Source organism: Musca autumnalis, unplaced genomic scaffold (genome assembly GCF_047663935.1).
Source record: "Musca autumnalis isolate F117 unplaced genomic scaffold, ASM4766393v1 scaffold_1, whole genome shotgun sequence".
Classification (NCBI taxonomy): Eukaryota; Metazoa; Arthropoda; class Insecta; order Diptera; family Muscidae; genus Musca; species Musca autumnalis.
In genome coordinates this window covers 82,975,351-83,001,497 of record NW_027411644.1, presented here as the reverse complement: position 1 = coordinate 83,001,497, position 26,147 = coordinate 82,975,351, and the positions used below count along the sequence as shown (strand labels likewise).

Here is a 26,147-nt window from a genome sequence, read left to right as displayed (position 1 = left end):
GGACTGATCGAATGTATTTAGGGTCTTTTCAGAAATGTGTGGCCCTTTTTGGACATTTGATCACATTATTGCGATACAGATCATTTCTGATTTATCTCCTTCTATGTCATTATACTTATTATTAAATGAAGACACCTTTCTAGTATTTTTTATTTGAAGCTCTTCTGCGCGACGATCTTTAGCTCTTCTATCAGATTGCTCTTAGCAGTTATGTGTGCCTGAAAATCTATAATATTGAATGCGATTAAAATTTATTTCATTGGCATTTATTTTAGAAGAAATGATGATGACTATTCGACCCAACATGAACCATTAGCGACGGTAAGGAACAACATCACAGCCAATCAACCATCAGGAACAAAAATATTCCAAACAAATTCATATTTAAGTCAAAATTAATTGAAGACCAAGAGTTGGGACGGAGTGCCTGAAATTACATGTACACATTAGTGAATATTCTAATGTAATTGTTCCTTTATTACTACAAGAGGTAGTTACATATATAGCCGTTGTTATATACATGTACTTAAGCATATGTCCAACAACCCACAATATACGCATGTACAAAAAGTCGTCCGAGATACACCACATTACTTACATTAGAGACATTTCTGACAATCCCTTGAATACCGGAAACATTTAAATTTTGCAAGAACCCATATTTTTTGTTGATAATTTAAGATATTTTGAAATTGTCGTTTAAGTTCAAATTAAAATGTAACTGAAAAATATGTATGTATATGATTGTTTACAATACAACTCTGTGAGCGTGAGGTTACCTTGTATCATGAGTAACCATGGGGGAATAAGAAGGTGTTACATCAAATCATACCGACAACTGCAAAAACAGTTGTAACATTTTGAATGAAAATCATCGATTTATTTTGTTTTTGATCATGTTCTTTTGTTTTCGACACATTTCTATTATTATCTCACTTATTTTTACAAAAATGCCAAAAATTTATCTTCCTTATGGGTACTTTACACGGTATGTTTTTTACATATGAGTTGTCACTTTACATATACATTTTGTATGGGAGAAGTGACAACTCATATGTAAAAAACATACCGTGTAAAGTACCCATTACTGTCTGTGAAAAAATGATGGACAGCTGAGAGACAAACGACAAATGTATGTATGTGTTAGTAAATCAGAGTTGTATTCGAAGACAAACTGTCTGGTGTAAACGCCTAGTAAGGTATTTTGCATTGTACTGTAGAGTAAACGAACAACATTAGTAACAATTTGTACAAACTTTGAGTAAACGAACACACATTTTGTATGTGGTTTTGGGAAATTTATTAATAAAAACCTTTTAAAACTTAGAAAGATGTTATAGTACGGTTACATTAGGGGAGGGGTGACAACTCATATGTAAAAAACATATCGTGTAAAGTACCCATAACCCACTTAATGAGGATTTATTTGACGTTTGCGCTATGGAATTGACATTTGAAACCCAGTAGGGGGGTGGGGGGTTAATCCGTTTAAGTGTAACCGGGGTATTATTTAACGTTTTTTAAAACTATTATATTAATGTTTTAATCACTTTTGTTGATGGGAGTTTTGATTGATGTTTTTTGATCAAAACAACAAAAGTAGCACCAGCATTATACTATGTTTACATTTACGAAATCCACTCGATTTCAACTGTCAATTCCTTTGCGTATTCGTCAAATGAAAACTCATCTGAAATCGATTGGATTTCATTTGACGTTTGAGCAATGGAATTGACAGTTGAAATCGAGTGGATTTCGTAAATGTAAACATAGTATTAAGTTTGTTCTAGAACTAAAAAGTTTTTACAATTTTTACCACTTTTACATGAAAAACCGTTCCCGTACACAAAAAGTTGTAAAATGTTCACTTCTCTTTAAACGAAAATGACGGCGAATGACTATGGGCGTAGCCACGAATAGCTAGGAAGGGGCATCTGCCCCCCCCCCCCCCACTAGATCCTACAAAAAACTTCATTTGTATGTAAAAAAAAAATATGAATATTATGCCAAGTTTATACTTGCGCTCTAAAATCCACTGGATTTCACGAAATCCTGAAATACATCCCGGTGTTTACACTTATTTTTTTGTTGATTTCATACATATCACAATGATCAAGGTAGATGCATACGCGCAGCTGATCGAACATGAATTTTCAAAACAAGTTGTTGCAAATTGAATTAGTCATCAAAAATATACGACAATATAGAACTTTACAACTTTATTTCGAAAATTATCGTAAAACTATCTATATATCGTATTCATTGTGTATAGAACCCGTTCCCGTACTCCGAAGTCTAGCAAGACTTACACTTCTCTTTAAACAAAAATAGCGCCGAGTAGAAACTAGCAACATGATAATTATCATCTAAATACGATAGCTGATACGTTGATTTGCTGCAGTTTTTGCAATTTCCGTAATTTTTTCGTTCCCGTATTTTTTAAGAAATTTGTATGGGGAAGCAATTTTAGACATTTCGCTCTTTTTTCTAACATAACCATTAAAAAAGTACGAGAACGCAATGAAAAATAGCATTGTAACAAAGTAATCTAATATTTTTTTTCACATTGTTTAAAAATTTTGATTCTAAAATTTTTTGTTGCAGCAATTGACCATCTACCTTGTTTATTGTGATACGTGAAAAGTGTTGCAACTTTTGGTACTTTTTCAGTCACAAACTGGGTTGTATATCATGTGTACTGTGATTTCGATGTTGATTTCGCTGAAATCACGAAAAGAGATGATTTCATTTTTGTATGCGAAATCATGATAATTTTTGCTTGATTCCGCGCGAAATCACGAAACGCCTTCGAAATCACGAAAAGACGCCGAATGTAAACCAAACATTACGAAAAAAACAAGCATTTGTGTGGCGTACGCGCCAAGACAACTGCAAAAACAGTTGTAAAATTATGAACGATTTGTTTTTGTTTTCCGTTCACATATTTTATTTTTGTTAATGTTCTATTGTTTTCAAAGTCCGTGTTTATACAGGGAAAGTTGATGGGAAAGAAAATTGAGTTTATGGGCGAGGGAGTAGAGAGGAATAAGAGGGGGTACACACACCTCTGTACTGGCAAATTCTGTTTTGTTTCGTTTTTCTTCGTATACAACCTGAAGTTGCCTGCAGATTTGTTTTTGCATTTTCTTTTGTTTTATTTTATTTTCTCTGTCGAGAAACATACAACAGCGAAGACAATTAAAAAAACCTTTTGGAGGAAAAGCTATTTTTAAGCAAAAACAATTCGAAATAAGTTGAAATATCAAAATTAAAATGCAATTCAAGAGTTCCTTTAATAATTAATTGTTTATCACTCACGTCCATTTTTACTTTTCATTACAATTTTGCCTTGGATTTGTTTTTGAACGGCGCAATGAGAAAATGAATGTGAAGAAGAATAAGAAAAATTATGAAATTGACACAGAAATGATTTCCGTGTCTAAACAACAAGGAAATTTTAAAAGAAATTGAGAAGAAAAATTTTCTTTCCAGTTTGAATGTCTAAACACGGTCAAAACAATTCAATTATTATTTCACATAAGCTTCGTTCCCGTACTTTTTAATAGTAAAACTCGTAAAAGAGAGAACTGTAAAAAATTATTCTCACATAAAAGTTTTTTTAAATAGTTCGGGAACGAAAAAAATGAAATACGTCAAAAAAACGGGAACAAATGTCAAAGTCAGCGTATAAGCCAACCAGAAGCCGGCAACCACTTAAATATTTTTTACACGATCAAATTCTTCGAGTAAAAAGTTTTTAAAGAGAACGTCATTCAGCGCCAATTTTGTTTTAAGAGATGTGAACATTTCACAACTTTTTTGTGTACGGAAACGCTTTTTCGGGTAAAATGTGTAAAAGTTTTTACAATTTTTATCACTTTTACACATTTTGCGTTCCCGTATACAAAATTTATACGAAAATCGTTTACGACTTTTACAACTTTTACGACTTTTACCACTTTATAAAGTACGGGAACAGGCCATATATTTTTACAAAAATTTCAAAAATATGTTAACCCGACTGTCTTTGTAAAAATTATGGACAGCTGTGGGACGGGAGACAGCTGACAAATGTAAGTATGAGTTAGCAAATCAGAGTAGTATTTGAAGACAAATTATGTCTGTTCGATAACTTCGCAAGAAAAAGTATTTGCAAGTTCTTGCAACTATTTACATGTACAGGGTTCATATTTACATTAGGCAATTTTCCTTGCGGCAATTGTCAATTTGATGGAGAGAGAGGTGAGGAATATGGTAACCCTTTGCCTCTCAACACCCTCTCTCACCGACAAACTGACAATTGCCGCAAAGGAAATTGCCTAATTTAAATATGGAGATATCATTTCTCCTTTAAGCGGGGTACACACGATCAGTTTTGACTGTCGATTTTTCGGAAATATCGATAACTGTCAAACTGTCCAGCAACATCAAAATATTTTGTGGTTGCCTGATGACAGACAAAAAGAAAGTGCCACACAGGCAAGCAATCGATTTTTTGAGCAAAACTGATGATGTGTACCCCGCTTTACTGAGCAAGTTTGTTATCGAACAGCATTTTGTAAAAATTTATACAAATTTGTAAAAACTTTTGAGTATCGAACATACCTATTGTCTGGTGTAAACGCCTAGTAAGATGCTCCTTGACGACATCAAATAAAAACTAATCTGAAATCCATGGGATTTCATTTGACGTTTAAGCAATGAAATTTCGTAAATGTAAACTTACTCCTTTTATATAAACGTACTATATATAACCGGATTTAATAAACCCACTCGGTTTCAAATGTCAACTCTTTACGTATAAGGTAAAAAAATCCTCATTAACAAGGTTAATTCTGCCAAAGGCTATAATATAAACATGGCCTTATACCCCGGTTACAGTTAACCGGATTAACCCAGTGGGTTTGGATTTCAAATGTCAATTCCATAGAGCAAATCCTCTCGAAGTGGGTTAACCCGGCAAAAATCTCTAGTGTAACTGTACTATTACTTTTAAAAATGGTAACAGTGGCACAAAATGGTAAAAACTGGTAACCTCAGAGACGTAAAGGAGCACGATGTCGTGTTGTAGTCGCGCTCAAGACACATTTATAGAAGATAGAAGTGACAAACAGCTGTATTTTTACTTTTTTTGTAAATTTATGCATTTACGATAGCATTTTTCCCTTATGTTATCATTTTGAATGAAAATCATCGATTTATTTTTGTTTTCCGTTCACATATTTTGTTTTTGATCATGTCCTTTTGTTTTCGACACATTTCTATTATTATCTCACTTATTTTTACAAAAATGCCAAAAATTTATCTTCCTTATGGGTACTTTACACGGTATGTTTTTTACATATGAGTTGTCACTTTACATATACATTTTGTATGGGAGAAGTGACAACTCATATGTAAAAAACATACCGTGTAAAGTACCCATTACTGTCTGTGAAAAAATGATGGACAGCTGAGAGACAAACGACAAATGTATGTATGTGTTAGTAAATCAGAGTTGTATTCGAAGACAAACTGTCTGGTGTAAACGCCTAGTAAGGTATTTTGCATTGTACTGTAGAGTAAACGAACAACATTAGTAACAATTTGTACAAATTTTGAGTAAACGAACACACATTTTGTATGTGGTTTTGGGAAATTTATTAATAAAAACCTTTTAAAACTTAGAAAGATGTTATAGTACGGTTACATTAGAGTTTTTTTGCGGGTTAATGGGTACTTTACACGATATGTTTTTTACATATTAGGGGAGGGGTGACAACTCATATGTAAAAAACATATCGTGTAAAGTACCCATAACCCACTTAATGAGGATTTATTTGACGTTTGCGCTATGGAATTGACATTTGAAACCCAGTAGGGGGGTGGGGGGTTAATCCGTTTAAGTGTAACCGGGGTATTATTTAACGTTTTTTAAAACTATTATATTAATGTTTTAATCACTTTTGTTGATGGGAGTTTTGATTGATGTTTTTTGATCAAAACAACAAAAGTAGCACCAGCATTATACTATGTTTACATTTACGAAATCCACTCGATTTCAACTGTCAATTCCGTTGCGTATTCGTCAAATGAAAACTCATCTGAAATCGATTGGATTCCATTTGACGTTTGAGCAATGGAATTGACAGTTGAAATCGAGTGGATTTCGTAAATGTAAACATAGTATTAAGTTTGTTCTAGAACTAAAAAGTTTTTACAATTTTTACCACTTTTACATGAAAAACCGTTCCCGTACACAAAAAGTTGTAAAATGTTCACTTCTCTTTAAACGAAAATGACGGCGAATGACTATGGGCGTAGCTACGAATAGCTAGGAAGGGGCATCTGCCCCCCACGAGTTCCTTTAATAATTAATTGTTTATCACTGACGTCCATTTTTACTTTTCATTACAATTTTGCCTTGGATTTGTTTTTGAACGGCGCAATGAGAAAATGAATGTGAAGAAGAATAAGAAAAATTATGAAATTGACACAGAAATGATTTCCGTGTCTAAACAACAAGGAAATTTTAAAAGAAATTGAGAAGAAAAATTTTCTTTCCAGTTTGAATGTCTAAACACGGTCAAAACAATTCAATTATTATTTCACATAAGCTTCGTTTCCCGTACGAAAAAAATGAAATACGTCAAAAAAACGGGAACAAATGTCAAAGTCAGCGTATAAGCCAACCAGAAGCCGGCAACCACTTAAATATTTTTTACACGATCAAATTCTTCGAGTAAAAAGTTTTTAAAGAGAACGTCATTCAGCGCCAATTTTGTTTTAAGAGATGTGAACATTTCACAACTTTTTTGTGTACGGGAACGCTTTTTCGGGTAAAATGTGTAAAAGTTTTTACAATTTTTATCACTTTTACACATTTTGCGTTCCCGTATACAAAATTTATACGAAAATCGTTTACGACTTTTACGACTTTTACCACTTTATAAAGTACGGGAACAGGCCATATATTTTTACAAAAATTTCAAAAATATGTTAACCCGACTGTCTTTGTAAAAATTATGGACAGCTGTGGGACGGGAGACAGCTGACAAATGTAAGCAAATCAGAGTAGTATTTGAAGACAAATTATGTTTGTTCGATAACTTCGCAAGTAAAAAGTATTTGCAAGTTCTTGCAACTATTTACATGTACAGGGTTCATATTTACATTAGGCAATTTTCCTTGCGGCAATTGTCAATTTGATGGAGAGAGAGGTGAGGCATATGGTAACCCTTTGCCTCTCAACACCCTCTCTCACCGACAAACTGACAATTGCCGCAAAGAAAGTTGCCTAATTTAAATATGGAGATATCATTTCTCCTTTAAGCGGGGTACACACGATCAGTTTTGACTGTCGATTTTTCGGAAATATCGATAACTGTCAAACTGTCCAGCAACATCAAAATATTTTGTGGTTGCCTGATGACAGACAAAAAGAAAGTGCCACACAGGCAAGCAATCGATTTTTTGAGCAAAACTGATGATGTGTACCCCGCTTTACTGAGCAAGTTTGTTATCGAACAGCATTTTGTAAAAATTTATACAAATTTGTAAAAACTTTTGAGTATCGAACATACCTATTGTCTGGTGTAAACGCCTAGTAAGATGCTCCTTGACGACATCAAATAAAAACTAATCTGAAATCCATTGGATTTCATTTGACGTTTAAGCAATGAAATTTCGTAAATGTAAACTTACTCCTTTTATATAAACGTACTATATATAACCGGATTTAATAAACCCACTCGGTTTCAAATGTCAACTCTTTACGTATAAGTAAAAAAATCCTCATTAACAAGGTTAATTCTGCCAAAGGCTATAATATAAACATGGCCTTATACCCCGGTTACAGTTAACCGGATTAACCCAGTGGGTTTGGATTTCAAATGTCAATTCCATAGAGCAAATCCTCTCGAAGTGGGTTAACCCGGCAAAAATCTCTAGTGTAACTGTACTATTACTTTTAAAAATGGTAACAGTGGCACAAAATGGTAAAAACTGGTAACCTCAGAGACGTAAAGGAGCACGATGTCGTGTTGTAGTCGCGATCAAGACACATTTATAGAAGATAGAAGTGACAAACAGCTGTATTTTTACTTTTTTTGTAAATTTATGCATTTACGATAGCATTTTTCCCTTTATGTTATCGGAAAAAATAGTAAAAATTAATAGATTGTTGCGGTTCTGGAACAGACCATTAGTTTTCAAAATGTTATAGGGTCTTCTCATGAAATTTGAAACTTCGAAATTTGTTGCCATAAAATACTGCTTTTCATCCCAAACATGGAATAAAAAATGACCCACGACAGTTCTGAATGCTTTATTATTGCTCTGTTCCAGAACCTGCAAGAAGCTACTATTTTTTACTACGATAACATTTTTTCCTTTATGTTAACGAAAAAATAGTAAAAATTAGTAGATTCTTGCAGTACTGGAACAGACCATATATTTACATTTTGATTCAAATTTGTTCTATTTTAGAGGATTTTCAAAATGTATTTTTGCTCTGTTCCAGAAGCTGCTAGTTTTTACAACGATAACATTTTTCCCTTTATGTTATCGAAAAAATAGTAAAAATTAGTAAATTCTTGCAGCACTGGAACAGACCAAATGTTGCTTTTGTAAATTTGTTAGTTATAATTCATGCATCTACCTTATATAAATGTGCCTTGGTCGCGATCATGGCGGAATAAGAAGGTGTTACATCGATAACAGTAATCGGACCATTTACCACTACAAACGTCAAAATAACGTATTACTGTGAATTGCTTGTATACCTTTTTGTATGTAATTTTATTCACAATAATAGATTTTGACAACTAATGTGATAATCAGCTGTTTTTGCCGTTGTACCTTTAATATTGTGCCATGATCGCGATGTAGTCAAAAGACTGGCCCACGCCCACGGAAGTTGTCGCCGTCATTGTGTTTGGCGGCTTTTGAAATAGCTTTTTCTCTATCGTTATTGTGAATTAATACACTGGCCAAATCTGCTCAAAACTTAAACTTGTTTGTTTACAAAGCCATTAAATAAAAGTGAGATAAGATCAAAATCAGATTCTTCTTGCAGTGGAAAATTTTTTAAAAAATTTTAAGACAGTTATGCTGAGATTCAGTTTAATAGTTGCGGTTTGTGAGAATTTCGGCATTGGAATAAAAGGTGATCTACCATGGCGCCTAAAGTAAGTAAAAGCATAGATCAGCTTTAAAATGCATCTCACATGTTGCATTCTTTCGCAGATCCGAATTGAAGTACTTTAGCAGCACCACAAAACGTGTTCGCGATCCCAGTAAACGCAATGTCGTTATTATGGGTAGAAAAACATATTTTGGTGTACCTGCGTCAAAACGCCCATTACCGGAACGTTTAAACATTGTCTTAAGTACAACATTAAATCCAACCGAGTTACCAGCTGATGTCTTGCTCTATCCAAATCTGGAATCTGCAATGAAGTTCCTGGAAACAGATAAGGACATTAAACAACAAATTGAAACGGTGTGGATTGTTGGCGGTAGTGGTGTTTATGCCGAAGCTATGGCTTCAGCACGTTGTCATCGTTTGTATTTGACAAAAATCCATGCAACATTTGATTGTGATACATTCTTCCCAAGCATTCCAAACGACTTCAAAGAAGTTGACTTAGATCCTGAAACTCCCAAAGGCATTCAGGAAGAAAATAATATTCAATATGAATATAAGATTTTGGAAAAGCAACAAGTTTAAAAAGAACTATGTATGTACTTGTACTTCATTTATTTTGTAATATCTTCTTTTGTTATAACATCTTCTTCAATACCTTTTGCTGCCAACATTAATTCATATAACTGCACGACTTGGTCATCCTTTAACATTTCAACAGTTTCTTCATCCAAATCATCGCCAAGCGTACCCAATGGTTTACCGCGTATACCTAATTGTTTACTAATAGTAACTGCATATTTCTACAATGAAATAGTTAACAAAATTTAAATAAAAAGTTGATTTTTTAATAAATTATTATTTTCTTCTTACGGCCCATTCTGTCATAAATAATTGTGCTTCCATGGGGTTGCATTTTAAATGCCTTCTGAATTCATCCTTAACATATTTGTCGCCCAAATCTTTTAATTCAGACGGTAGACCTAGGCGAGATTTCAATTTTTTTCCAGTTTTGAATAGAATATTTATTAGTATTCTTACCTCTATGTAAACGTAATATTGTTTTATACAAAATGCGTACTCTTTGTGGATGTGACAATTGATCTACTAATAGTTTAGACATTATTTACGGCTTAGCATTAAATTTTCACGTAATTTGTTTTTTATTATTTACAAAATAAAAGAATATTGAGGTTATGGTGTAATCAAAACACAAAACATATGTTCATGGTAGTGTTGCAAGGGGTGTGATATTTTAGAGTTGCCACATTCACGTGAGAAAATCTTTCGTGAAATAAAAGTTCAAGCCTAATACCCCGTTTACACTTAACCGGACTCTTAATGTAATCGTACTATAATTGCTCTGTTCCAGAATCTGCAAGAAGCTACTATTTTTTGCTATGATAACATTTTTTCCTTTATGTTATCGAAAAAAAAAATAGTAAAAATTAGTAGATTCTTGCAGTACTGGAACAGATCAAATAGTGCGTTTATATATAAAACCTCGGTTACACTTATAGTACGTTTGGACTATGGTGGATTAAACAAATCCAGTCGATTTAACTTGTAATTTTCAAACAATATCTGTCAAATAAATCGAGATAATGCACATAAACATGTTATAAATGTATAGTCTAACAGGCGTTTTAACCGGATTAACCCAGTGGGTGTGGATTTCAAATGTCAATTCCATAACGCAAACGTCAAATAAATCTTCATGAAGTGGGTTAAGCCGGCAAAAAACTCTAGTGTAACATTACCGGATTTAACAAATCCACTGGGTCCACATTTACGAAATCGAGTGGGTTTCAACTGTCAATTCCTTTGCATATACGTCAAATGAAATCGATTGGAATTTATTTGACATTTAAGCATTAGAAGTGACAGTTGAAAACAAGTGGATTTCGTAAATGTAAACTTAGCATAATATTACGTTTACATTTACGAAATCGAGTGGGTTTCAACTGTCAATAGGCCTGTTCGATAACTTTGCATGTAAAAATTACTTGTAAGTTCTTGCAACTACTAGCAAGTACTTCTCATTTCTCTTTAACTGAACAAGTATGTTAACGAACTGCATTTTGTAAAAGTTTGTACAAATTTGTACAAACTTTTGAGCTATAGAACAGACCTAATTTCTTTGTGTACACGTCAAATAAAACTCATATGAAATCCACTGGATTTCATTTGAGGTTTATGTAATGGAATTGGCAGTTGAAATCGAGTGGATTTCGTAAATGTAAACGTAATATAATGTTGTTGTTGTAGCAACATAGAAACCTACGTAGAACCATAGGTTTGATGCTTGGTTGTTGGTTGGCCAACCGCTGGCGTAGGATTGAAAAGAAAGAACCCGCTGCTGTGGGATTGACTATAATGCTAGGTTTACATTTACGAAATCCACTCGATTTCAACTGTCAATTTCATTGCTTAAACGTCCAATGAGATCCTATGGATTTCAAATGAGATTTCATTTGACGTATACGCAAAGGAATTGACAGTTTCAATTCCACTATGTATACATCAAATAAATCCTCGTTAAGAAGGTTAACCCTGCAAAAAGCTTTAATACAACAGACTACTAGTCTTTACCGTTTACATAAACAAGATTTAAGTAACATTCCGTTATATGCTGTTTATCATATGGAAAGCTTGAAGAATTTTTGGTCAAAATTGTGTTTGTGCTAGTTACAGACCATGGCAGAACTACCAGGTAGTGGTATCACACCAGCTGATCGAATATGAAAAGTCAAATCTCTTTATAAAAAAAAATTATTTTTGTTCTAATTTCCCCAACAACGTAAGGAAAGTTTTGACATAACATATTCAAAGTTTTACGATGCCACTACCTGGGTAATTGTGCCATGTTACAGACCTAGGCCCGTTTTTACATGTTGTCTTTAAAGTCCATTTTTGTTATACCTTACTTTAAGAGAAGTAAGGAATAAAGTTCGCATTACAAGGGATTTGTTATTACATCTTCCATTTAAACTAAATATTATATTTTGTAAAAATATGGCAATATCAAGCAAAAAAATCTGTATACCTCAAGTTTTCTCAAACCTGATTGGTTGATTTGAATTTGCTGACAATTTTTTCTTGCTCTTGGTGCAGCATACTCTCGGGCGCAGTTTAAATTTTAAAAGGAACACAAAGTTCCTTTTAATTTATCTGACACTTATTCTTAAAGCAAACATGTAAGAATAAAAAATGGGTTATCTGACCGATACCGGCCAATATTTAACTACAGAAAGAATGTAATAACGGGCCCTAAAAATAGTAACATGGTTATCATCTTCTAATTGGCCGGTATTACGACTTTGACATTTGTTCCAGTTTTTTGACGTTTTTTTTAATTTTCCGTTCGCGTACATTTTAAATAATGGTGTGTGTATTTCATTCTTCACAGTTCGCTCTTTTACTACTTTTGCCATTAAAAAAAGTAAGGGAACACACATTTTATAGACAAGCGATAAAAAGAGACAACTAGACAAACTAGACAGTGTGTCTCTCGGCTATACTCTCCAAAACAACACCATGCCCATGATACAATAAGAAGGTAGCATTATGTGTGTTCGTTTACTTACAATTTGTACAAATTGTTACTGGATGTTGTTCATTTACTCTACAGTACAATGCAAAAGACCTTAGTCGATTACAAGAAGTTGCTGGACTTGTACAAATTTGTACAAATTATTGAGTAAACGAACAGACCTATTATCAGCCCAGCTGAAGGCCAGGTGATGGTAACATAATGTGTCAATTGCATTGAATTTATGTCAAATTTTGACATCTTATGTTACCAAAAACGGCAGTTGCTGCTACCTTCTTATTGTACATGGTACAATAATACAGTTAGCATTAGCTCTGTTCCTTTACGTGCAAGAATCTTCAAGTTTTACAACTTTTTACTCGAAAAGCGTTCCTTTACTTCAGACACCATACAATTCATATGGAAGCAGATTACAACTTTTGCTACTTTTGCCGGTTTTACCACTTTCAAAAGTAAAGGAACAGACCAATTATCATGCCAGCTGATGGTAACATAATGTGTCAATTGCATTGAATTGATGCCAAATTTTGACATCTTATGTTGCCAACAATTGCCGATGCGGCTACCTGTGTATTTGTACCATGTTATTGTATCATGACCATGCCCTTAAATTTTCTTAATTTTTCAAAATAATTCTTATGCTTGGTTTACATTCGGCATCGTTTCGCGATTTCGCAGGCGTACCTTGATTTCGTGCGAAATCAAGCAGAATTTACCATGATTTTGCATAGTCGGTGTTTAGACGTTCAAAGTTAATGGGAAAGAAAATTGAGTTTATGGGAGAGGGAGTAGAGTAGAGAGGAATAAAGGTGTGAACAGAATGAAATACGCCGCTTTTTTCACGCTCAATTTAATGTCAAAGATTAAAGGCCAAGTACTACCTAATTCAAATGATGTCTAATTAATTTGAATTAGATAGTACTTTGCCTTAATGCCGGGCATACACTATTGGCATGCAGGACAGCATTTGTAATAGTATTAGTAAATTTTGAAGTTTTTGTCAATGTATTTGGGAGTAGTTTTGGCAGGATTGAAATCAAAATAGTTTTGATTTTGTAAATGAACCCCTTTCAATCCGATGAATTTTGTTTATTTTCCAAGTAACCAACAAATAATTTTAGAAAACAACAAATATTATTTGTGAAGAAATTAAAAAAATTGGAAAACTTCAACCCAAAATCGAGTTTTGGAGGAAAATTCATCATTTTTGGAATATGGATTAAAGGAATGCCACACACTATTCAATCACACACGTACACAAGGGTTCATTTGGCAGTGCAGTTTGGCAGTATAGTGTATGCCCCGCATTAGTCTTTTACATGAAACTGAGCGTGATAAAGCGGCGTATTTCATTGTGTTTCTTCCTTAAGAGGGGGTATACACACCCCTGTACTAGCAAATTCTGTTTTGTTTCTTTATTCTTCACAGTTTTTTTTGCATTTTCTTTCATTTTATTTTCTCCACCGGCAAATAAACAACAACGCATACATTTGAAATAAAAACTTTTGTGATGAAAAATAAATTGAACCATGGTTTAATAATGAGTACTTTACACGATGTGTATTTTACATATGGGTTGTCACTTTTTATATACAAAATGTATACGCAAAGTGACAACCCATATGTAAAATACATATCGTGTAAAGTACCCATAAGACAGGTTAGCTAAAGCTTTTTGTCAGTTTAAATTTTTTCTTTCGTATGTTTCTAAAACGTCAAAACAATATAAACAATCTGTGTATGTGTGTGTGCTGTTTGAATAATATGCCAAACAATTTTAAAAACAATCGAAATCAATGATTTTTAAATTTTTTTTAGAACATGCATATGGAAGAAATTCGTCAGCTTTGCATTGAAACAAACATTTTATCATATCCACAACTCGATTATGTGAAGAAATCTTGACACTTCATTCATTTTTCTCGTTTTTTATAAAATGCTCAAAAATGGTATTGTAAACAAACCAACTTGTTGCTTTTGTGGTTACTAATTTTGATGTTTTATGGGTACTTTACACGATATGTTTTTTACATATGAGTTGTCACTTTGCATATACATTTGGTATGGGAGAAGTGACAACTCATATGCAAAAAACATATCGTGTAAATTACCCATTAGGAATTCAGGGAAAACAAGGGTTCTATAGATTGTTTTAATTTAAATCTACCTCTTTATTTATATCATGAATTGAACAAAAAATGATCAGTAAAAATTATTAGTAAATATATACATATGTACCCAGCAAAAAGTTTGCATCCGCGTATGCAGTTAAATCACTAGAACAATTGCCGCTGGAGTACATCTTTTCCTATGAATTCACCTATGAATTTTACAAGAGAGCGCGCAGCTAGGATGCACTCCAGTTTGCTTCCACGACACACAGCTAGGATGCACTCCATTTTCGATCCAAATCACAGCCTTTGATGTAGTGTTTTGGATTGAATTTAAATGCAGTCTAAATATGTTATAAAATGCAAGTCATTGCAAATATCCCAAAATAAATAAAATACATTGCTTATTCGTGTAAAACAAGAATATTAACTTTATTACATTAACACAGATTATAAAAACTCTCCATTAAATTTGATCGTAACTAAGTTTACTTCCTCTACTCTGCTTTTTATGACATCGAAATTGATATTGCTTCATCATCCAAATGGTTTTTCATTTTTCCTCCTACTTCAGTTCAGATTTCCAAAAAACTTCAACTCCACTTCAAAAATATTTTGCGTCTCGTGAATTACAGCAATGTTCATAACTTTAGTTTGTATTTCTTTATTTTTTATAAAACAAATTCTTAGAATTTTAACACTCTTGCTTGTGTTCAAAAAAAAAAGACTGCGACTGTAGGGATCAAAAAATTGGTTTGCGTGGCTTTAAGCGAGTGCTTCCAAAATGTATCGAGCGCAGTGCATTTTCATAACTCCGTGTGGACTGCATCGAAAGATGTATTGAAATCATAACTCTGCATTGCACTACTTCCAAACTTTTTTGCTGGGTATTTACTTAATTTTTAATTAAATGTCTATAAGTAATATCGCCTTAGTATTGCCTTTGAATGATCAAATGAGTGTGAAGAAGAATCAGAAAATAGACAAAAACATTATTTGCGTGTCTAAACTGCAAGGAAATTTTAAAAGAAATTGGGAAGTAAATTTGCCATTCCAGTTTGAACGTATAAACACGGACATACAAAAATGAAATCCTCTCATTTCGTGATTTCAGCGAAATCAATATCGAAATCACAGTACTCATGATATACAACCCTGTTTTAGCCTAAAAAAGTACCAAAAGTTGCAACACTTTTCACGTATCACAATAAACAAGGTAGATGTCAATTGCTGCAACAAAAAATTCTAGTATCAAAATTTGTAAACAATTTGAAAAAATATTAAATTACTTTGTTACAACGCATTGTGTTCCCTTACTTTTTTAATGGTAATGATAGAAAAAAACAACGAATTGTCAAAAATTGCTTTCCCATTCAAATTTGTTAAAAAATATGGGAACGGAAAAAATGACTCAAAATTCAAAAACTCCAGCAGAAATGTCAAAATCAACGTATCAGCGTATTCAGATGCCAATAAACTTGCTGCTAGTTTTTACTAGGGCAAATTTGTATAGCAGAAAACAGGAGAAGAGGGTGCTACTCAGCGCTATTTTTGTTTAAAGAGAAGTGCAAGTCTTGCTAGTTTTCGGAGTACGGGAACGTATTTGTAGCAGTAAACCGGAAATCTACTGCAAGTAGTAATATTTTGCAGGTTCTGAACACAAATTTTATCTATTTTGCCGGGTTAACCCACTTCATGAGGATTTATTTGACGTTTGCGCTATGGAATTGAAATTTGAAACCCAAACCCACTGGGTTAATCCGGTTAAGTGTAACCGGGGTATTGGTTTGTTTATTCTTTCCTTGCGGCAATTGAACATTTTTATTACAACTTTTATTGAAATGAAATTCATCCAACATTGTGATGAAACAAATGGTCTGTTCCAGTACTGCAAGAATCTGATAGTTTTTACTATTTTTTCGATATCATAAAGGAAAAATTGTTATCGTAGTAAAAAGTAATAGCTTCTTGCAGGTTCTGGAACACAGCAAAACTTTTGAACATAAGCAGAAGCTGACTCTGTAACCCTGCGTTTACAAATGATAGGACAGTTGAGTTCATGTATTGATTGTCAAAAACCCAAAACTTGCCTGTGTGACGTAGGCGTCCAGGCAACTGCAAAAACAGTTATAAAATTATGAATGAAAATCGTGATTCCTTTTTGTTTTCCGTTCACATATTTTGTTTTTGTTCATGTTCTTTTGTTTTCAGCACATTTCAATTATTATCTCACTTATTTTTTATAAAAATGTCAAAAATTTGTTAACCTCATTGACTCTGAAAAAATGCTGGACAGCTGGAAGACAGCCGACAAATGTATGTATGTGTTAGTAAATCAGAGTTGTATTTGAAGACAAACTGTCTGGTGTAAACGCCTAGTAAAGCCCTAAATACATCCAAAGGGGTGTTTACACCAGCTTCGTTCCAGTACTTTTTTAATGGTAAAGGTGTCAAAAGAGAAAACCGTCGAAATGAGTTCCACATACACATTTTTTCAAAATGTACGGGAACGGAAAAATGGCAGAAACGTCATAAAAACTGGAACAAATGTCAAAGTCGACTTGTCAGCCAATCCGAAGCCGGCAAACATGTTGCACATTTTTGCTCGCCTAAATTTGTCGTGTAAAAAGTTTCTAAAGAGAAAGCTATTCAGCGCCATTTTTGTTCAAAGAGAAGTGAACATTTTGCAACTTTTTTGGTGTACGGGAACGCATTTTGGCAAAAATGTGCAAAATGTGTAAAAACTTTTTAGTTCTGGAACGAAGCTACTATCTATGAATGTCATATGATATATCAAACTTGCTACCTGTAAATGTTGTACACATAGTGTGAACATAATGAAAATTTTCATCTATCAAAATGATGTGGCAATTCATATGTACATTTTTCGTTTAGTCCCGGTCCACACTAGCGTGAATTTCATTAAAAAATTTCATGAAATTAGGTGTTCTTAAATCGAATTCCCCACTACAGCAATTTTATGATCTTTCTCTACTATGGAGGTCGATCTAGAGACGCATAATTTCATGCAATTTTTCAATGAAATCTCTCTCTCGTATGTAGTTGAGAAATAAATTGTTGGAAGAAAACAATTTTACCAAAAAATGAAGAAAGTAGGTAAAGGAAATGAAAATGTAAGTGCGATTATACCCAGCAAAAAATTTGGAAGCTGTGCAATTGGAGTTATGATTTCACAACATCTTTCGATGTACTCCAACAGAGTTATGAAAAATGCACTCCGTTCGATACATTTTATAAGCAATTGCTATGGAGATCCCTACAGAAAAAAAACAGTTGGTTGATCCCTACACATTTCTTCAAAAGATAAATGAGAGTGTATACATTTCGAAGAATTTGATATAAAATAAAGAAATAACTTAAGTTGTGCTTGGTTTACATTTACGAAATCCACTCGATTTCAACTGTCAAATCCATAGGTCCCGGGCCACACTAAGAGTAATTTCACAGAAATTTTGACATGAAAGTAAAAGAAAATGTAAAATAAAACGGTCTGTTTGTTTCATGCGAATATTGCAACAAAGCAAAATTGCAGAACACACGAAACCGTGTACACTAGTTTCTTGAAATTATGCATTTTTCCCAAAAATGCAAAGTTTCATGTCCAAATTTCATTGAAATTACTCTAGTATGGCCCGGGACTAGGTTAAACGACAAATGAAATCCAGATCAGATTTCATTTGACGTTTGAGCTATGGTATTGACAGTTGAAATCGAGTGGATTTCGTAAATGTAAACTTAGCATTGCGAACATTTTTGCGGTAATTCACGAGACGAAAATTTTTAATGGAGTGGAGTGCAGTTGAAGCCCATTTCGAAAGCTGAACTAGTGATGGGAAGACAACATATGGTCTGTTCCTTTACTTTTAAAAATGGTAACAGTGGCAAAAAATGGTAAAAGTGGTGAACTGCTCCCATATAAATTGCGTGCTTTTTAAAGTAAAGGAACGCTTGGCAGGTTAAAAATGGTAAGAAATGGTAACCTCAGGTACGTAAAGGAACAGAGCAATAAAAAACCTTTAGGATGATGAAGCAAAATCGGATGCGCTTGGATTAATTGGAGAACGGAGAAAGTAAACTCAATTCTTTGTATTATTGTTTTACACAAATAATAAATGCATTTTATTTATTTTGGGATATTTCGCAATGGCTTGCATTTAAATTGCATCTTTAGACTGATTAAAAATTCAATCAAAACAAAGCACTACATCTTAAGCCGTGATTTGGATCGCAAATGGAGTGCATCCAAGCTGTGCGCTGTGGAAGCAAAATTGAGTACATCCTAGCTGCGCGCTCTCTTGTAAAATTCATAAGTGAATTCATAGGAAAAGATGTACTCCAACGGCAAATGTACTGTACACTTGTAGTGATTCAACTGCATCCGCGGATGCAAACTTTTTGCTGGTTAGTTTTTGACAAAATAAATTGTGTTTGTTGCGTGATTTATATTATGTGGTCATACGAAATTGTGTGCTAGTGTGAACGCAAAAACTAAAAGTGGTATGGACTTTGACAAACATAGAGAATGCCGAATGGATAAAGGAAGTGATAGCTCATATGACATTGATCGATAGTGTAAACACCCCTTAACGTTTGAGTAAAACCCTTTTACACTTGCATTTAAAACAGGTGTTTTGGGGTTTTACGTCATTTATTTGACAGATATTGTATGGAATTAACAACCCTGTAGGAAGTGTGGGGTCATGTGTTGACATGTCGCCACTTTGTCTACTAATATGGTGACAAAGTCAACACTTTGTCACCAGTAGTGGGATTCTGTAACTCATTTTTGCTGTTGCCGACAAAAATCGGTAAAATTAAATCGCAAAATTATGACTAAAACCATAAAGAAAAGTTGGCATCACTGTTTGTGTCGGTAGAGGCTAGCGACTACTTTTTATTCATCGTTAACTTACCGAAAAATTTCGTTAATTATCGAAATTATAAGCATTTTAATTTTACCGACAATTATCGATAACAGCAAAAATGAGTTACAGAATCCCACTACAGGTTGTCAACTATTGATACCTTTACCTTAATAAGAAGAAGCATTGTGTATATTGACAGATGATAGCCCAACGAAGCCTCTTTCTTAATTTTCTTAATTGTTTGGCGTAAAATAATTTTTGCCTTTGGCGAAAAAAGTGTTTTTGTAAAAATCAATAAAATATCGTGAAACCTTAAAGCATATAATTTCAATAACAAGTATGAGCAAAAGAAAATATAAAAGACAAGTGAAAAATAAACAATTCTATAGCAAAGTACGAATTCTGAGGCGACCAACAACATTTGTGGTGAAATTTCGACAATTAGACATTATGTGGAACCTTTAGAGAAGATTGTGGAGCCTGATGTATTAATATCCCGTCTCGCTGGAAATGCTGAATGCAACTAAACATAATAATGAATTACAATGTTGAAGAATTATTTGGCAAAAATCGATTGTGAGATTTTTTCAATGTTATACAGCTGTAATAGGCAAGCAAATTTATGGACATATTTTGTATTTATGTTTATACATGTTTATTCTTTTCAATTCCTAGATGTTATATCAACATTCAGCGAATCGCCTGATAAAACGTTAAGTGCAACAGAAGAAGAACTATTTTAAGCAGACAAGTCATTGGTGCGACTTGGCCAAGAAAATAAAACGAAAACGTTTTTTATTATTTATATGTTAAAATGTTTAAGCAGCCTTGAAAACATTGTCTTTATTTACTAATTTTTACTTATGTGGAATCTTTGGCTTAGCCATTTAAAAAGATAAAAATACTGTAATACGCAATTTGTACATTTTTAGCATTTTCAATATTATTTGTTTTATTCTTTAATGAAATATAGTATTTAAACAAATGTGTAGCTTCATCTTCTTATTAAACGTACTATATAGCTGTTTTATCTATGAAAAGTTCCAAATAAGCTAAAAAATTAGTATTGAAAATCTGGTACTATTGACTCACTACCTCCAATGTCTATACTGACTCGCTACCTCCATTGTCTATACTGACTCAATACCTCCAATGTCTATACTGACTTACTACCTCCAATGTCTATACTGACTTACTACCTCCAATGTCTATACTGACTCACTACCTCCAATGTCAACACATGATTCCTCAGGAACTACTGACTTACTATTGACATACTAGTTCCTCTGTCAGTACTGACTTTCGAATGACACGTTCATACAAAATGTCTATAGGAACCCTGTAGGAAACGTCAATAGTGAATCTATACTGACTTACTACTGACATTGTCAACAGTACTACTGACAAACTGTAGACAACTAATGTAATTTCCTATAGACATTTTCATGATACAATGATACAAGGTAACCTCACGCTCAGAGCTCACAGAGTTGTATTCGCTTTGCCGTCCCTTCATTGACAAAATGATTTTGACAAGCTTTGTATGTATATGTTAAAACATACATATGTCAGGTTTATTTACATTTCAAATCTGAAACCAATTTAATTTCAATTTTTTAAATTTAAATTTTTCAGACAACTTGGAGCCAAATATGTCTTGTCTGTCCACCCGTCTGAAGGATAAATCTCGAACGGATCTGCTGATGTGGTCCAAATATCGGTCTTCGTCTTATTTTTTCAAATTTTTAATCAATTTCGAGAATGGGGGAGAGTTTTAACTTCTTCCCCCATAAAAGTTCAAAGATTTTCGCTAAAGTGGTGCGTACGATAGCTTACGACCGGATCAACAGATTTTGTCAAAAATTAATCCTCGCAATATTTTTTCCAGACATAGATTAAGGCCTTCGAGTACCTGCACACAAAGTTTCCTCCTAAGGGCTGATCGAGAATAGTTTATAAATTCATTGTGGTCCTGTTTGCAGTGATATGATGTGTTTCGTGATCAAGTCCATGCATATTCGTTCAAAGCTTAAAAAATCCTATAGCGACCGATATAAATGGCTGGTGGTCAAAAAAATTGAAAGAGTGGCTGACTTCCCTATAGTCAGTTGCCATGTTAACGTCAAACATCCTATTCATATCGCTGTGATACAGAATTAATGCGAAGTATTGCAATCCAAGACGACACTGATGCGATTTTGAAACGCAGAATAAACATACAAAATGATCAATAGGTAGAAAACTGGCGTAGTTTTTCTAACGGTGTGCATTAGAAAGTACTTTTACAAAGTTTAATGACGTTCCGGAAGTCAGCCAGTGACATCATTGGTCCAACACTAACACATCGGAACAGTTCTCTCAAACATGGACATGGTTCCTAATGACCCAAATCTCAAAAAATCCTATGGTGACAAACTAAAATGGCTGTTTGGCACGATAACTGTTGAAATGGCTACCCAAGTTAGATGCAGCGTTTATAATCATGACTACAATATCGTATTTTTTCCCTTGGGAAGTTTTTATTTTTTAAAAACCCAAACATTCGTAGATGTCGGTTTCCTAGGAAATATATGCTGTAAACAGATAAGGCTGCAAAACTTAAGTTAGTTTTATATACATATTCTTAAATATTACAAAAAGACATACGTTTTGCTGCATTAAAATATATAATATTCTAACAATGTTTATAAGATTTCAAAAGTGTACATCTTCTTGGGGTGGTGGGGGGTGTTGCGCGGATTTCTTCTAGTTTCAAAGACCTGCTGTAACATTTTAGCGCTGTTGGCAGCAGCTTTATTGGCAACAACAGCAAAGTAGTTCTTAGCCAATTCAATTGACATTGGATTGAGACGACGAACACGGCCGAAGTACCTGCGGATTTCTTCAGATTTAAAAATGCTATACTAATCAGCGTTAGCAATCTTGGGATGAGGAAGGTTCTTCAATGTGGATGGAACCATATTTGCAAAAAAACCTTCACCATTGTGGTACATGATAAGGGATCCACGACGCGTATGGTACTTCGGCCAGCACGGAATCTTTGGTATTTCTTCACCTTTTGGATTTCAGTCCAGATCTTCAGTAGAGGCCACCATCAAGGCATGTGTTTCCAAAACCAACTGATCAGAGTACGACGAGTTACCAAGATTCCGTAGAGGTTTGGTGACCTATAACAAGGAACAACATTCATCATCACTCCAACCCATTTACTTACCGGCTTGTTTGCTGTCAGCATAGTGTGCATTATGCTTGTTGTTGGTTGCCTAAACGCTTTTGGTATCAGGACAATCAATTGGTGGATTTGTTGACATCACGGATGGGCAAATGTTGTTTTCCTCCTTTTGTTAATTATTTTCCAAGTGTGTCCTGAGGACCGTGATAGAGAAAAACATTGTTTTTAGGGATTTTTCACAGAAATTCTTTTTGCACGCTGCTTACCATCTTTCTTGATAATTTTCCAACAATTATTGCATTCTGCAGCCCTGAATCAAATTAACCAAGAGACGCGCCAAAAAAAAAAAAAAATTAATACGCATTCTCCCGAAATTGTGTCAAAGATTGTCGCATCATCACTTAATTGAAATTTATTTGTTCCAAATATTATTTTTAAAATGTAAACAAACAGTAGTATGTTGTTATTGTTGTCATTGACATACAATAACAAAAACAACTTTCATTTCGTTTTGAATGCATGGTTGTATTTGGCAGCTCAAGGACGGTTTTTTCAAATGAGATTACCTTCTTATTCTGCCATGAGACATTTTGTATGAACGTGTCATTCGAAAGTCAGTACTGACAATGGAACTAGTATGTCAATAGTAAGTCAGTAGTTCCTGAGGAACCATGTGTTGACATTTGAGGTAGTGAGTCAGTATAGACATTGGAGGTAGTAAGTCAGTATAGACATTGGAGGTAGTAAGTCAGTATAGACATTGGAGGTAGTGAGTCAGTATAGACAATAGAGGTAGTGAGTCAGTATAGACATTGGAGGTAGTGAGTCAATAGTACCAGATTTTCAATACTAAATTTTTTAGCTTATTTGGAACTTTTCATAGACAAAACAGCTATATAGTACGTTTAATAAGAAGATGAAGCTACACATTTGTTTAAATACTATATTTCATTAAAGAATAAAACAAATAATATTGAAAATGCTAAAAATGTACAAATTGCGTATTACAGTATTTGTATCTTTTTAAATGGCTAAGCCAAAGATTCCACATAAGTAAAAATTAGTAATGGGCACTTTACACGATATGTTTTTTACATATGAGTTGTCACTTTGCATATACATTTTGTATTGCAGAAGTGACAACTCATATGTAAAAAACATACCGTGTAAAGTACCCCTAAATAAAGACTATGTTTTCAAGGCTGCTTAAACATTTTAACATATAAATAATAAAAAACGTTTTCGTTTTATTTTCTTGGCCAAGTCGCACCAATGACTTGTCTCCTTAAAGTAGTTCTTCTTCTGTTGCACTTAACGTTTTATCAGGCGATTCGCTGAATGTTGATATAACATCTAGGAATTGAAAAGAATAAACATGTATAAATAAACATAAATAAAAAATATGTCCTTAAATTTGCTTGCCTATTGCAGCTGTATAACATTGGAAAAATCTCACAATCGATTTTTGCCAAATAATTCTTCAACATTGTAATTTATTATTATGTTTAGTTGCATTCAGTATTTCCAGCGAGACGGGACAATATATACATCAGGCTCCACAATCTTCTCTAAAGGCCTGCGTACATAAGCTGCCTTGCCTGCTTACCTTGCTTACTTCTGATAAAAAAATAAAAAAGAAAAGGGCAACCCAGTCCGAAATTTCCTCGGCCTTCTTTATTCTTTTATTTTTATTATGTCAAAAATGAAGCAGGAAAGCAAGGCAATCAGGCAGAGCAGCTTATGTACGCAGGCCTTAAAGGTTCCACATAATGTCTAATTGTCGAAATTTCACCACAAATGTTGTTAGTCGCCTCAGAATTCGTACTTTGCTATAGAATTGTTTATTTTTCACATGTCTTTTATATATTCTTTTGGTCATACTAGTTATTGAAATTATAAGCTTTAAGTTTTCACGATATTTTATTGATTTTTACAAAAACACTTTTTTCACTAACCGCAACAATTATTTTACCCCAAACAATTAAAATTAAAAAAAGGATGCCTCGTTGGGCTATCATCTGTCAATATACACAATGCTTCTTCTTATTAAGGTAAAGGTATCAATAGTTGACAACCTGGCGACAAAGTGTTGACTTTGTCACCATATTAGTAGACAAAGTGCCGACATGTCAACACATGACCCCACACTTCCTACAGGGAAATTACATTAGTTGTCTACAGTTTGTCAGTAGTACTGTTGACAATGTCAGTAGTAAGTCAGTATAGATCCACTATTGACATTTCCTACAGGGAACTTAAATGATGCATGTTTTATAAAACATTTTATGTTTGGTTTACATTCGGCGTCTTTTCGTGATTTCGAAGGCGTTTCGTGATTTCGAGCGGAATCAAGCAAAAATTATCATGATTTCGCATACAAAAATGAAATCATCTCATTTCGTGATTTCAGCGAAATCAACATCGAAATCGCAGTACACATGATATACAACCCTGTTATTGCCTGAAAAAGTACCAAAAGTTGCAACACTTTTCACGTATCACAATAAACAAGGTAGACGGTCAATTGATGCAACAAAAAATTTTAGTATCAAAATTTGTAAACAATGTGAAAAAAATATTAAATTACTTTGTCACAATGCTATTTTTCAGTGTGTTATTGTACTTTTTTAATGGTAATGTTAGAAAAAAGAGCGAATTGTCAAAAATTGATTCCCCATACAAATTTCTTAAAAAATAATGGAACGAAAAAATTACGGAAATTGCAAAAACTGCAGCAAATCAACGTATCAGCTATCGTATTTAGATGATAATGAACATGTTGCTAGTTTCTACTATGCCAAAATTGTACGGCAAAAAACAGGAAAATAGGGTGTTATTCGGCGCTGTTTTTGTTTAAAGAGAAGTGCAAGTCTTGCTAAACTTCGGAGTACGGGAACGCATTTTTAGCACTAAACGGGAAAACTGCTGCAAGTTCTGAACAAAACTTTTATTTATCAAAATTTATTATTATGATGTCTCAACGATAAAATCATTTTTTATTTTTTCATTTGTTATTACTACACACAATTAATACGATATATAGATAATTTTACGATAATTTTCGAAATAAAGTTGTAAAGTTCTATATTGTCGTATATTTTTGATGACTAATTCAATTTACAACAACTTGTTTTGAAAATTCATGTTCGATCAGGTACGCATATGCATCTACCTTGATCATTGTGATATGTTTGAAATCAACAACAAAATAAGTGTAAACACCGGGATGTATTTCAGGATTTCGTGAAATCCAGTGGATTTTAGAGCGCAAGTGTAAACTTGGCATTAGCTGTGTTCCTTT

At 33.6% G+C, this 26,147-nt stretch overlaps 2 protein-coding genes and 3 long non-coding RNA genes across 5 annotated transcripts; 2 read left to right on the top strand and 3 right to left on the bottom strand.

Annotated features, from left to right (window-relative positions):
* The first annotated feature begins 8,956 nt into the window (after nt 1-8,956).
* Dhfr (dihydrofolate reductase) lies at nt 8,957-10,342 on the top strand. The gene is made up of 2 exons (XM_073982920.1): nt 8,957-9,167; nt 9,226-10,342. The coding sequence occupies exons 1-2, from the start codon at nt 9,088-9,090 to the stop codon at nt 9,707-9,709; spliced, it is 564 nt and encodes a 187-aa protein (XP_073839021.1). The 5' UTR covers nt 8,957-9,087; the 3' UTR covers nt 9,710-10,342.
* Nucleotides 9,705-10,303, bottom strand: Sdhaf3 (Succinate dehydrogenase assembly factor 3). The gene is made up of 3 exons (XM_073982932.1): nt 10,166-10,303; nt 9,998-10,107; nt 9,705-9,927 (listed from the first exon to the last, which is right to left on the bottom strand). Exons 1-3 carry the CDS (start codon nt 10,245-10,247, stop codon nt 9,739-9,741), a joined length of 381 nt encoding a protein of 126 aa, XP_073839033.1. The 5' UTR covers nt 10,248-10,303; the 3' UTR covers nt 9,705-9,738.
* A 9,517-nt stretch (nt 10,343-19,859) lies between the features above and the next one.
* Nucleotides 19,860-22,374, top strand: LOC141390642 (uncharacterized). The gene is made up of 3 exons (XR_012409429.1): nt 19,860-20,284; nt 20,350-21,492; nt 21,563-22,374. It is a non-coding gene; the product is annotated as an uncharacterized lncRNA (long non-coding RNA).
* A 272-nt stretch (nt 22,375-22,646) lies between these two features.
* Nucleotides 22,647-23,213, bottom strand: LOC141390643 (uncharacterized). Its single transcript, XR_012409430.1, has 3 exons — nt 23,113-23,213; nt 22,889-23,040; nt 22,647-22,841 (listed from the first exon to the last, which is right to left on the bottom strand). It is a non-coding gene; the product is annotated as an uncharacterized lncRNA (long non-coding RNA).
* Nucleotides 23,214-24,031: 818 nt separating this feature from the next.
* Nucleotides 24,032-24,858, bottom strand: LOC141390641 (uncharacterized). Its single transcript, XR_012409428.1, has 3 exons — nt 24,819-24,858; nt 24,269-24,422; nt 24,032-24,199 (listed from the first exon to the last, which is right to left on the bottom strand). It is a non-coding gene; the product is annotated as an uncharacterized lncRNA (long non-coding RNA).
* Nucleotides 24,859-26,147: the final 1,289 nt, after the last annotated feature.

Coding starts and splice junctions, on each gene's coding strand:
- Dhfr (XM_073982920.1), top strand. CDS start 9,088: ATGCTGAGATTCAGTTTAATAGTTGCGGTTTGTGAGAATTTCGGCATT. Junction 9,168..9,225: donor GATCTACCATGGCGCCTAAA/GTAAGTAAAAGC, acceptor ATTCTTTCGCAG/ATCCGAATTGAAGTACTTTA.
- Sdhaf3 (XM_073982932.1), bottom strand. CDS start 10,247: ATGTCTAAACTATTAGTAGATCAATTGTCACATCCACAAAGAGTACGC. Junction 10,108..10,165: donor AATATTACGTTTACATAGAG/GTAAGAATACTA, acceptor AATCTCGCCTAG/GTCTACCGTCTGAATTAAAA. Junction 9,928..9,997: donor TATTTATGACAGAATGGGCC/GTAAGAAGAAAA, acceptor ATTTCATTGTAG/AAATATGCAGTTACTATTAG.